Source organism: Oncorhynchus kisutch, unplaced genomic scaffold (genome assembly GCF_002021735.2).
Source record: "Oncorhynchus kisutch isolate 150728-3 unplaced genomic scaffold, Okis_V2 scaffold719, whole genome shotgun sequence".
In the NCBI taxonomy this organism is placed as follows: domain Eukaryota; kingdom Metazoa; phylum Chordata; class Actinopteri; order Salmoniformes; family Salmonidae; genus Oncorhynchus; species Oncorhynchus kisutch.
Genome location: NW_022262664.1, coordinates 75,001 through 88,824, shown reverse-complemented (window position 1 = coordinate 88,824; position 13,824 = coordinate 75,001). Strand labels below are relative to the sequence as shown.

The 13,824-nt window shown below is 46.2% G+C and overlaps 1 protein-coding gene and 1 long non-coding RNA gene across 2 annotated transcripts in view; one reads left to right on the top strand and one right to left on the bottom strand.

Moving 5' to 3' along the window:
• LOC116361503 (uncharacterized) lies at positions 1-7,344 on the top strand. Its single transcript, XR_004207632.1, has 3 exons — positions 1-2,446; positions 5,308-5,397; positions 6,539-7,344. It is a non-coding gene; the product is annotated as an uncharacterized LOC116361503 (long non-coding RNA).
• Positions 7,345-12,895: 5,551 nt separating this feature from the next.
• tmem192 (transmembrane protein 192) overlaps positions 12,896-13,824 on the bottom strand; it is a 40,738-nt gene continuing 39,809 nt past the window's right edge. The window contains exon 6 of the mRNA XM_031815979.1: positions 12,896-13,362. Within this exon, the coding sequence (XP_031671839.1) occupies positions 13,248-13,362 (115 nt within the window). The 3' untranslated portion in view covers positions 12,896-13,247. The remainder of the gene's footprint in view (positions 13,363-13,824) is intronic.

Here is a 13,824-nt window from a genome sequence, read left to right as displayed (position 1 = left end):
AAACTGGAGCAGCAGCATGGCCAGGTGGACTGGGGACAGCAAGGAGTCATCATGTCAGGTAGTCCTGGGGCATGGTCCTAGGTCCTAGGTGATCTACCATAGGTGACTTCCTCCCTCCCTCTAGGTGATCTACCATAGGTGACTCCCTCCCTCCCTCTAGGTGATCTACCATAGGTGACTCCCTCCCTCTAGGTGATCTACCATAGTATAGTACAGGGTTAAGGGTGTATTGATGATACAGGGTTAAGGGTGTATTGATGGTACAGGGTTAAGGGTATATTGATGGTACGGGGTTAAGGGTGTATTGATGGTACGGGGTTTAGGGTGTATTGATGGTACAGGGTTAAGGGTGTATTGATGGTACGGTGTTAAGGGTGTATTGATGGTACAGGGTAAGGGGGTATTGATGGTACAGGGTTAAGGGTGTATTGATGGTACAGGGTGTATTGATGGTACAGGGTTAAGGGTGTATTGATGGTACAGGGTTAAGGGTGTATTGATGGTACAGGGTGTATTGATGGTACAGGGTTAAGGGTGTATTGATGGTACAGGGTGTATTGATGGTACAGGGTTAAGGGTGTATTGATGGTACAGGGTTAAGGGTGTATTGATGGTACAGGGTGTATTGATGGTACAGGGTTAAGGGTGTATTGATGGTACAGGGTGTATTGATGGTACAGGGTTAAGGGTGTATTGATGGTACAGGGTTAAGGGTGTATTGATGGTTAAGGGTGTATTGATGGTACAGGGTTAAGGGTGTATTGATGGTACAGGGTTAAGGGTGTATTGATGGTACAGGGTTAAGGGTGTATTGATGGTACAGGGTGTACTGATGGTACAGGGTTAAGGGTGTATTGATGGTACAGGGTTAAGGGTGTATTGATGGTTAAGGGTGTATTGATGGTACAGGGTTAAGGGTGTATTGATGGTACAGGCAGGGCAGGCTGATGGCAGTATAAGAGGCAGAGGGGTGGAGGGAGCTTTGTCACTTTGCTCTCATTCACAGAGACAATCACTCTCTGGACAAACACCCACGACGGACAGGGTGTATTGATGGTACAGGGTAAGGGGGTATTGATGGTACAGGGTTAAGGGTGTATTGATGGTACAGGGTGTACTGATGGTACAGGGTTAATGGTGTATTGATGGTACAGGGTTAAGGGTGTATTGATGGTACAGGGTTAAGGGTGTATTGATGGTTAAGGGTGTATTGATGGTACAGGGTTAAGGGTGTATTGATGATACGGGGTTAAGGGTGTATTGATGGTACAGGGTTAAGGGTGTATTGATGGTACAGAGTTAAGGGTGTATTGATGGTACAGGGTTAAGGGTGTATTGATGGTACAGGGTTAAGGGTGTATTGATGATACGGGGTTAAGGGTGTATTGATGGTACAGGGTTAAGGGTGTATTGATGGTACAGGGTTAAGGGTGTATTGATGGTACAGAGTTAAGGGTGTATTGATGGTACAGGGTGTATTGATGGTACAGGGTTAAGGGTGTATTGATGGTACAGGGTTAAGGGTGTATTGATGGTACAGGGTTAAGGGTGTATTGATGGTACAGGGTTAAGGGTGTATTGATGGTACAGGGTTAATGGTGTATTGATTTTGTAGAGCGGTCTGATGGTTCCAGGTGTTTGTTCAAAGTCTTGTCGGCCATCTTGTGTCTGAGATCCATTAGTGTCCTGCGGTTTCTCTAATCCTCATTCACATGTAATGGCGCAGATAGCATGTGAATGGACAGCCACAAACTGCAGAGCCGGCCGTTAGCACACACGCTAATGAACCCTCACTTTGCATAGGTATTAATATGGCTAGCACTAGGCTTTAACACCACAAAATGATGAAAAAGTCAAGGGGTGTGAAAACTTTCTGAAGGCACATGTGGGGGGTGGGGGCTTCCTGTCAGCATCACCTACTACATGTGGTGTCAATAGAAGGAACAGTCGGGGGCAGGGCAGGCTGATGGCAGTATAAGAGGCAGAGGGGTGGAGGGAGCTTTGTCACTTTGCTCTCATTCAGAGACAATCACTCTCTGGACAAACACCCACGACGGACACACACTGAAGACACACATTCATTAACTGAGAAGAGATCCTGAGAGGGACCCACAGCACCACAGCATCCTGCCCAGAGAGAGAAAGACTGATTCCTGGGTAGAGAGAGGAGCTCCAGACCCTTCCTATCCTGAGAGGGACCCACAGCACCACAGCATCCTGCCCAGAGAGAGAAAGACTGATTACTGGGTAGAGAGAGGAGCTCCAGACCCTTCCTATCCTGAGAGGGACCCACAGCACCACAGCATCCTGCCCAGAGAGAGAAAGACTGATTCCTGGGTAGAGAGAGGAGCTCCAGACCCTTCCTATCCAGCCATGAGGATCATCAGCCTACTGTACCTGCTGCTGCTAGTAACTGTTCTAGGATCAGTTTCTGCAGTGAGACCAGGTAGGACAACACAAAGACATTATATTACACTCCACTATAGAACTATATTACACTATAGACCTATATTACATCACACTATATTACATTCCACTGTAGACCTATATTACATCACACTATAGAACTACATTACGTCACACTATAGAACTATATTACACTCCACTATAGAACTATATCACACTATAGACCTATATTACACTGAACTATAGACCTATATTACATCACACTATAGAACTATATTACACTATAGACCTATATTACATCACACTATAGAACTATATTACACTCCACTATAGAACTATATTACACTATAGAACTATATTACACTATAGAACTATATTACACTATAGAACTATATTACACTATAGAACTATATTACATCACACTATAGAACTATATTACACTATAGACCTATATTACATCACACTATAGAACTATATTACACTATAGAACTACATTACGTCACACTATAGAACTATATTACACTCCACTATAGAACTATATTACACTATAGAACTATATTACACTATAGAACTATATTACACTATAGACCTATATTACATCACACTATATTACATTCCACTGTAGACCTATATTACATCACACTATAGAACTACATTACGTCACACTATAGAACTATATTACACTCCACTATAGAACTATATCACACTATAGACCTATATTACATCACACTATAGAACTATATTACATCACACTATAGAACTATATTACACTATAGAACTATATTACATCACACTATAGAACTATATTACACTATAGAACTATATTACACTATAGAACTATATTACACTATAGAACTATATTACACTCCACTATAGGACTATATTACTAAAATATAGTAGGAACACAATACACCACTTTTCTAGAAGTCTATCTAACTAGACTTTGGTTATAGACCATGTATAGGTCTAGAACTATATTACACTGCTTTGAGGAAGACCCCTCGTTCCCCATATTTAGGCTATTCTATCTAGCCCATAGGCTACTGCAGAACACCATCCACCTACTGAATATCCCCATGTTGTTATAACGACACATGGCATAAAGCTCAGTGGTGAAACATACATTGGATTTGGTCTACCTTGAAACAGGCCGTGATAAAATGTATGTGACTAAAGCCATATGCAGCCTTTCATCTTCAACTCGGATGATAAAGTGTTGATCATCGACGAGCCTATACAACATCATCTGGTCTTCTGATTGGATGGATTTCAATCTACAGTTGACATAACACAACAATAATTGGAGCGTAGGCCTATAGAATTAGGGTGATGGAAACCCCGCTGCAGCGTGCGCTATACCGCCACGGGTTTACGACCTCGGGTGATTTAGTGCGTGCAGTCACTGCAGTAATGAGTCGAGATTTGGCTGAAGCGCGTTAATTCACCAGAACACTCTGCGGCCCGATACTTTACAGGGCCTTTATGACTGGCTGGGGGTGAGTGAGAGAGACCCGGGCTCAGCCGCAGGTCCACCGGTCTATTGTCTGGTCGGCGGAGTTCCCGCGCGCTGCGATATTGTTAATCACCGTGTATAACGGAATGCTAATGCGCGAGCCTGATTAACACGGAGCGCCTGGAAAGGAGAATAATCCGGGGAGGGGTATGGGGGTGGGGTGGCGGGGTTCACTCGGTCATAAAGGCATCGGAGTTTTTATCTCTTCCTGCCGGTCTGTCCTCGGAACAGGCGGTAGAAAGGCGCTTTATGGCAGCGGGAGGTTTAAAGTCATCATTAAAACGGTGGTTTATTAGAGAAAGAGACCGCTGGTTATCTTCAGAGGTCAATGGGCTTATAGCCTACACTATAGTAGCTATATCCTAATAGGGGAATACAGGTGGTCCACCGGGCAGGTACAATTACCCTACAGAGGTTCCCTGCAGGTGAGGCAGGATGTGGAAGGAAGGATACAAAGGAACTAAGAGGTTTATGGTCAGGTAGACTGAACCTGGCTGATAAATCAACAACAGGCAGGTAGACTGAACCTGGCTGATAAATCAACAACAGGCAGGTAGACTGAACCTGGCTGATAAATTAACAACAGGCAGGTAGACTGAACCTGGCTGATAAATTAACAACAGGCAGGTAGACTGAACCTGGCTGATAAATTAACAGGCAGGTAGACTGAACCTGGCTGATACATCAACAACAGGCAGGTACACTGAAACTGGCTGGTATATTAACAACAGGCAGGTAGACTGAACCTGGCTGATATATTAACAACAGGCAGGTAGACTGAACCTGGCTGATAAATTAACAGGCAGGTAGACTGAACCTAGCTGATAAATCAACAGGCAGGTAGACTGAAACTGGCTGATAAATTAACAACAGTCAGGTAGACTGAACCTGGCTGATATATTAACAACAGGCAGGTAGACTGAACCTGGCTGATAAATTAACAGGCAGGTAGACTGAACCTGGCTGATAAATTAACAGGCAGGTAGACTGAACCTAGCTGATAAATCAACAGGCAGGTAGACTGAACCTGGCTGATATATTAACAACAGGCAGGTAGACTGAACCTGGCTGATAAATTAACAACAGGCAGGTAGGCTGAAAATGACTGATTAACTAACAACAGATAGGTACAGTAGACTGATAAACTGAAACAGGCTGATAAACTGAAACAGGCTGATAAACTGAAACAGGCTGATAAACTAAGACTAGTTGTAGTAGCCTAGCTATAACAGGAGAACTTACAACAGCTCAGTGACCAACCTGTCTCTGGCCTTAACCATCAATATGTTGACATGCTCAAATCGACTACAGAAGGTAGAGCAGCGACTACGTGGTATTTCTGAGCGTTAGTCCTAATTCAAATGGACCCTTAATCTCTCTCTCTCCAGACATCTTGAACATACGGAGAAGGTACCACAGACATCACTGCCCCCACCGCCGCTGCATGCCCCTGCACTCCAGAGTACCATTCCCCTGAGGTAAGACACACGTGGACTCATCACCAACGCCACCTGTGGGCGTGTCCAGGGATGTCAGTGGTCAAAGGGTGAAACACCCGCTGCGGCTGGAGTGTGTGATTAAGACCAGAGGTTGGTGTTCATACAGTCCTGTAGAAGACGGGGTGGCAGGTAACCTAGTGGTTAGATCGTTGGGCCAGTAACCGAAAGGTTTCTGGATCGAATCCCCGAGCTGACAAGGTAAAAATCTGTCGTTCTGCCCCTGAACAAGGCAGTTAACCTGTTCCCTGGTAGGCCGTCATTGTAAATAAGAATTTGTTCTTAACTGACGAGAGAGTGAGAATCATTCTCAAACAACATGGTTTAAACTGAGGAGGGCTACTGCCCCCTCTGTCTCACATGCACACTGCTAAAATGTTCCTGCCTGACCCATAACTGTCGATATTCTCTCTGCCTGACCCACTGTCTATATTATCTGTGCCTGACCCACTGTCTATATTCTCTCTGCCTGACCCACTGTCTATATTCTCTCTGCCTGACCCACTGTCTATATTATCTGTGCCTGACCCACTGTCTATATTCTCTCTGCCTGACCCATGACACTGTCTATATTCTCTCTGCCTGACCCACTGTCTATATTATCTGTGCCTGACCCATGACACTGTCTATATTCTCTCTGCCTGACCCATGACACTGTCTATATTCTCTCTGCCTGACCCACTGTCTATATTCTCTCTGCCTGACCCATGACACTGTCTATATTCTCTCTGCCTGACCCACTGTCTATATTATCTGTGCCTGACCCATGACACTGTCTATATTCTCTCTGCCTGACCCATGACACTGTCTATATTCTCTCTGCCTGACCCATAACACTGTCTATATTCTCTCTGCCTGACCCACTGTCTATATTCTCTCTGCCTGACCCATGACACTGTCTATATTCTCTCTGCCTGACCCATGACACTGTCTATATTCTCTCTGCCTGTCCCACTGTCTATATTCCCTCTGCCTGACCCACTGTCTATATTCTCTCTGCCTGACCCACTGTCTATATTCTCTCGGACCCATGACACTCTCTATATTCTCTCTGCCTGACCCATAACACTGTCTATATTCTCTCTGCCTGACCCATAACACTGTCTATATTCTCTCTGTTTAGGTGTAACAGAGTGAACATGGAGGTAAGAGAGAAGAGGAGAGTCTCTGTGACATCCTCACCCCTCCTCTTCCCCCCACAGGACACCACACACACCTGTGGGGACACACCTGTGGACAAGAGACACAGAGTGCGGAAACACGGCGCTGAAGGACTGAACACTGAGCAAGAGACATAGCCTGTGCTGAGACTGGGAGTTTGGGTAGAGAGGAGAGAGAGGACTACTGCTGCTGCTGTTGAATAGACAAAGATCTGAACTGGAGTCACTAGACTACCTGCCTTCCTGCTCACATCACTTCATGTACATACCACCGCCATTTATCTGGGTACTGAGACATTTATACTATATACCACAGTACCAAGACATTTATACTATATACCACAGTACCAAAACATGTATACTATATACCACAGTACCAAAACATGTATACTATATAGCACAGTACCAAGGCATTTATACTATATACCACAGTACCAAAACATTTATACTATATAGCACAGTACCAAGGCATTTATACTATATACCATAGTACCAAGACATTTATACTATATACCACAGTACCAAGGCATTTATACTATATACCACAGTACCAAGGCATTTATACTATATACCACAGTACTAAAACCTTTATACTATATACCACAGTACCAAGGCATTTATACTATATACCATCTGGGTACCATAAAAACTACAGCTCAGACTAATACAATATACAGAATAAGTGTTTTTATGGGAGAAATGCACTTCAAATGTACAGTATGTTCCAGTTAATGACCTTTTAATAATAAAACAATCTGTTTATACTCTTTTCAGTCTGGTGTAATGCTTGACCCTCTCAGTCCATCCCATTAGGAATGGCAGGAGTCTCAGTCCAACCCATTAGGAATGGTAGGAGTCTCAGTCCATCCCATTAGGAATGGTAGGAGTCTCAGTGGGTGTTACAACATGGTAGTTGGTCTGGTGTAATGCTTGACCCTCTCAGTCCATCCCATTAGGAATGGCAGGAGTCTCAGTCCAACCCATTAGGAATGGTAGGAGTCTCAGTCCATCCCATTAGGAATGGTAGGAGTCTCAGTGGGTGTTACAACATGGTAGTTGGTCTGGTGTAATGCTTGACCCTCTCAGTCCATCCCATTAGGAATGGTAGGAGTCTCAGTCCAACCCATTAGGAATGGTAGGAGTCTCAGTCCATCCCATTAGGAATGGTAGGAGTCTCAGTCCATCCCAGTAGGAATGGTAGGAGTCTCAGTCCATCCCATTAGGAATGGTAGGAGTCTCAGTCCATCCCATTAGGAATGGTAGGAGTCTCAGTCCATCCCATTAGGAATGGTAGGAGTCTCAGTCCATCCCATTAGGAATGGTAGGAGTCTCAGTCCATCCCATTAGGAATGGTAGGAGTCTCAGTCCATCCCATTAGGAATGGTAGGAGTCTCAGTGGGTGTTACAACATGGTAGTTGGTCTGGTGTAATGCTTGACCCTCTCAGTCCATCCCATTAGGAATGGTAGGAGTCTCAGTGGGTGTTACAACATGGTAGTTGGTCTGGTGTAATGCTTGACCCTCTCAGTCCATCCCATTAGGAATGGTAGGAGTCTCAGTGGGTGTTACAACATGGTAGTTGGTCTGGTGTAATGCTTGACCCTCTCAGTCCATCCCATTAGGAATGGTAGGAGTCTCAGTCCATCCCATTAGGAATGGTAGGAGTCTCAGTCCATCCCATTAGGAGTCTCAGTCCATCCCATTAGGAATGGTAGGAGTCTCAGTGGGTGTTACAACATGGTAGTTGGTCTGGTGTAATGCTTGACCCTCTCAGTCCATCCCATTAGGAATGGTAGGAGTCTCAGTCCATCCCATTAGGAATGGTAGGAGTCTCAGTCCAGCCCATTAGGAATGGTAGGAGTCTCAGTCCATCCCATTAGGAATGGTAGGAGTCTCAGTCCATCCCATTAGGAATGGTAGGAGTCTCAGTCCATCCCATTAAGAGTCTCAGTCCATCCCATTAGGAATGGCAGGAGTCTCAGTCCATCCCATTAGGAATGGTAGGAGTCTCAGTCCAGCCCATTAGGAATGGTAGGAGTCTCAGTCCATCCCATTAGGAATGGTAGGAGTCTCAGTCCATCCCATTAGGAATGGTAGGAGTCTCAGTCCATCCCATTAGGGTGTTACAACATGGTAGTTGGTCTGGTGTAATGCTTGACCCTCTCAGTCCATCCCATTAGGAATGGCAGGAGTCTCAGTCCATCCCATTAGGAATGAATGGTAGGAGTCTCAGTGGGTGTTACAACATGGTAGTTGGTCTGGTGTAATGCTTGACCCTCTCAGTCCATCCCATTAGGAATGGCAGGAGTCTCAGTGGGTGTTACAACATGGTAGTTGGTCTGGTGTAATGCTTGACCCTCTCAGTCCATCCCATTAGGAATGGCAGGAGTCTCAGTCCAGCCCATTAGGAATGGCAGGAGTCTCAGTCCATCCCATTAGGAATGGTAGGAGTCTCAGTCCAGCCCATTAGGAATGGTAGGAGTCTCAGTCCATCCCATTAGGAATGGTAGGAGTCTCAGTCCATCCCATTAGGGTGTTACAACATGGTAGTTGGTCTGGTGTAATGCTTGGCCCTCTCAGTCCATCCCATTAGGAATGGCAGGAGTCTCAGTCCATCCCATTAGGAATGGTAGGAGTCTCAGTGGGTGTTACAACATGGTAGTTGGTCTGGTGTAATGCTTGACCCTCTCAGTCCATCCCATTAGGAATGGTAGGAGTCTCAGTCCATCCCATTAGGAATGGTAGGAGTCTCAGTCCATCCCAGGAGGAATGGCAGGAGTCTCAGTCCATCCCATTAGGAATGGTAGGAGTCTCAGTCCATCCCATTAGGAATGGTAGGAGTCTCAGTCCAGCCCATTAGGAATGGCAGGAGTCTCAGTCCATCCCATTAGGAATGGCAGGAGTCTCAGTCCATCCCATTAGGAATGGCAGGAGTCTCAGTCCATCCCATTAGGAATGGTAGGAGTCTCAGTCCATCCCATTAGGAATGGTAGGAGTCTCAGTCCATCCCATTAGGAATGGTAGGAGTCTCAGTCCATCCCATTAGGAATGGCAGGAGTCTCAGTCCATCCCATTAGGAATGGTAGGAGTCTCAGTCCATCCCATTAGGAATGGCAGGAGTCTCAGTCCATCCCATTAGGAATGGCAGGAGTCTCAGTCCATCCCATTAGGAATGGTAGGAGTCTCAGTCCATCCCATTAGGAATGGTAGGAGTCTCAGTCCATCCCATTAGGAATGGCAGGAGTCTCAGTCCATCCCATTAGGAATGGTAGGAGTCTCAGTCCATCCCAGTAGGAATGGTAGGAGTCTCAGTCCATCCCATTAGGAATGGTAGGAGTCTCAGTCCATCCCATTAGGAATGGCAGGAGTCTCAGTCCATCCCATTAGGAATGGTAGGAGTCTCAGTCCATCCCATTAGGAATGGCAGGAGTCTCAGTCCATCCCATTAGGAATGGTAGGAGTCTCAGTCCAGCCCATTAGGAATGGTAGGAGTCTCAGTCCATCCCATTAGGAATGGTAGGAGTCTCAGTCCAGCCCATTAGGAATGGTAGGAGTCTCAGTCCATCCCATTAGGAATGGTAGGAGTCTCAGTCCATCCCATTAGGAATGGTAGGAGTCTCAGTCCATCCCATTAGGAATGGTAGGAGTCTCAGTCCATCCCATTAGGAATGGTAGGAGTCTCAGTCCATCCCATTAGGAATGGTAGGAGTCTCAGTCCATCCCATTAGGAATGGTAGGAGTCTCAGTCCAGCCCATTAGGAATGGTAGGAGTCTCAGTCCATCCCATTAGGAATGGTAGGAGTCTCAGTCCATCCCATTAGGAATGGTAGGAGTCTCAGTCCAGCCCATTAGGAATGGTAGGAGTCTCAGTCCAGCCCATTATGAATGGTAGGAGTCTCAGTCCATCCCATTAGGAATGGTAGGAGTCTCAGTCCATCCCATTAGGAATGGCAGGAGTCTCAGTCCATCCCATTAGGAATGGCAGGAGTCTCAGTCCATCCCATTAGGAATGGCAGGAGTCTCAGTCCATCCCAGGAGGAATGGTAGGAGTCTCAGTCCATCCCATTAGGAATGGTAGGAGTCTCAGTCCATCCCAGGAGGAATGGTAGGAGTCTCAGTCCATCCCATTAGGAATGGTAGGAGTCTCAGTCCATCCCATTAGGAATGGTAGGAGTCTCAGTCCATCCCATTAGGAATGGTAGGAGTCTCAGTCCATCCCATTAGGAATGGTAGGAGTCTCAGTCCATCCCATTAGGAATGGTAGGAGTCTCAGTCCATCCCATTAGGAATGGTAGGAGTCTCAGTCCATCCCATTAGGAATGGTAGGAGTCTCAGTCCATCCCAGGAGGAATGGTAGGAGTCTCAGTCCAGCCCATTAGGAATGGTAGGAGTCTCAGTCCATCCCATTAGGAATGGTAGGAGTCTCAGTCCATCCCATTAGGAATGGTAGGAGTCTCAGTCCATCCCATTAGGAATGGTAGGAGTCTCAGTCCATCCCATTAGGAATGGTAGGAGTCTCAGTCCATCCCATTAGGAATGGTAGGAGTCTCAGTCCATCCCATTAGGAATGGTAGGAGTCTCAGTCCATCCCATTAGGAATGGTAGGAGTCTCAGTCCATCCCATTAGGAATGGCAGGAGTCTCAGTGGGTGTTACAACATGGTAGTTGGTCTGGTGTAATGCTTGACTCTCTCTGTCCAGCCCATTAGGAATGGTAGGAGTCTCAGTCCAGCCCATTAGGAATGGCAGGAGTCTCAGTCCATCCCATTAGGAATGGCAGGAGTCTCAGTGGGTGTTACAACATGGTACAGTTAGAGATATCCTGTTGTCTAGGTAACTACAGAAGACAACACAGCTGTTTACATTTACACTTCCATTTATTAACCTCATTTACACATTAAGTCACGAGGACTAAACTCAGCAAAAAAGAAACGTCCCTTTTTCAGGATCCGGTCTTTCAAAGAGAAAACATTCAAAAGAACTTCCCAGATCTTCATTGTAGTGGGTTTAGACCCTGTTTCCCCATGCTGCTTGTTCAATGAACCATAAACTATTAATGAACAAGCACCTGTGGAACGGTCCTTAAGACACTAACAGCTTACAGACGGTAGGCAATTAAGGTCACAGTTATGCAATGTCTGCACTGTGAGACGCCTTAGACAGCGCTACAGGGAGACAGGACGGACAGCTGATCATCCTCACAGTGGCAGACCACATGTAACAACACCTGCACAGTATTGGTACATCTGAACATCACACCTGTGGGACAGGTACAGGATGGCAACAACAACTGCCCGAGTTACACCAGGAACGCACAATCACTCCATCAGTACTCAGACTGTCCGCAATAGGCTGAGAGAGGCTGGACTGAGGACTTGTAGGCCTGTTGTAAAGGCAGGTCCTCACCAGACATCACAGGCAACAACGTCGCCGGACCAGACAGGACAGGCAAGAAGGTCTCTTCACTGACGAGTCTCGGTTTTGTCTCAACAGGGGTGATGGTCGGATTCACATATATCGTCAAAGGAATGAGCGTTACGCAGAGGCCTGTAGTCTGGAGCGGGATCGATTTGGAGGTGGAGGGTCCGTCATGGTCTGGGGCGATATGTCACAGCATCATCGGACTGAGCTTGTTGTTGAGATTGCCCTCAATGACGCTGTGCGTTACAGGGAAGACATCCTCCTCCCTCATGTGGTACCCTTCCTGCAGGCTCATCCTGACAGGACCCTCCAGCATGACAATGGCACCAGCCATACTGCTCGTTCTGTGCGTAATTTCCTGCAAGACACACACCATGGCCAGCGAAGAGCCCGGATCTCAATCCCATTGAGCATGTCTGGGACCTGTTGGATCGGAGGGTGAGGCCTAGGGCCATTCCTCCCAGAAATGTCCGGGAACTTGCAGGTGCCTTGGTGGAAGTGGGAGGTAACATCTCACAGCAAGAACTGGCAAATCTCGTGCAGTCCATGAGGAGATGCACTTCAGTACTTAATGCAGCTGGTGGCCACACCAGATACTGACTGTTACTTTTTATATTGACCCCCCCTTTGTTCAGGGACACATTATTCCATTTCTGTTAGTCACATGTCTGCGGAACTTGTTCAGTTTATGTCTCAGTTGATGAATCTTATGTTCATCCAAATATTTACACATTAAGTTTGCTGAAAATAAATGCAGTTGACAGTGAGAGGACGTTTCATTTTCTGCTGAGTTTATATAAAAACACACTGCAGGGAGAAAACACACACACACACACACACACACACACACACACACACACACACACACACACACACACACACACACACACACACACACACACACACACACCACACACACACACACACACACACACACACACACACACACGGCCCTGATAACATGGTTCCCTACCCCTCCTCCCTCGTCTCTCTCTTTCTCTCCCTCGTCTCTCTCCTCCTCCCTCTCTTTCTCTCTCTCCCTCCCTCATCTCTCCTCCCTCTTTCTCACATATCTCTAATGACTACCCTTTTCACGCACAATCTCTACACAGACACACTACCCAGAGGTCACTTGGGGTGGTCACAGAGAAATAAAACTCGAGGCCTCTAATCTGTGACACTCTTCTCTTCTTCCATCCTCCTCTCTCTGTCTCTTATGGTGGTGTTGTGGTTGTATTGTGGTTGTATTGTGGTCAGTGCTGTACAGTCATGTTGAGCAGTCTCTTGCTCAGTAAGGTGTTGTGTTGCTTCAGGTAGTCGATGAGATCTGCTTGTTTCTCCACTACCTCCTCCAGACTGGAGCCCTCTCTGGAGAGGAACAGGATAACAAGGTCAGGACAACGTTAGAACAATGTCAGAACTTTAAAACAAGGTCAGAACAACAGTAGAACAATGAAAAGGTAACATTAGGTGAAGTCAGTCCAGAGTTAGGTGTGTATATATATATACCTGAAGCCAGTCCAGGGTTAGGTGTGTATATATACCTGAAGTCAGTCCAGGGTTAGGTGTGTATATATACCTGAAGTCAGTCCAGGGTTAGGTGTGTATATATACCTGAAGCCAGTCCAGGGTTAGGTGTGTATATATACCTGAAGCCAGTCCAGGGTTAGGTGTGTATATATACCTGAAGCCAGTCCAGGGTTAGGTGTGTATATATACCTGAAGCCAGTCCAGAGTTAGGTGTGTATATATACCTGAAGCCAGTCCAGGGTTAGGTGTGTATATATACCTGAAGCCAGTCCAGGGTTAGGTGTGTATATATACCTGAAG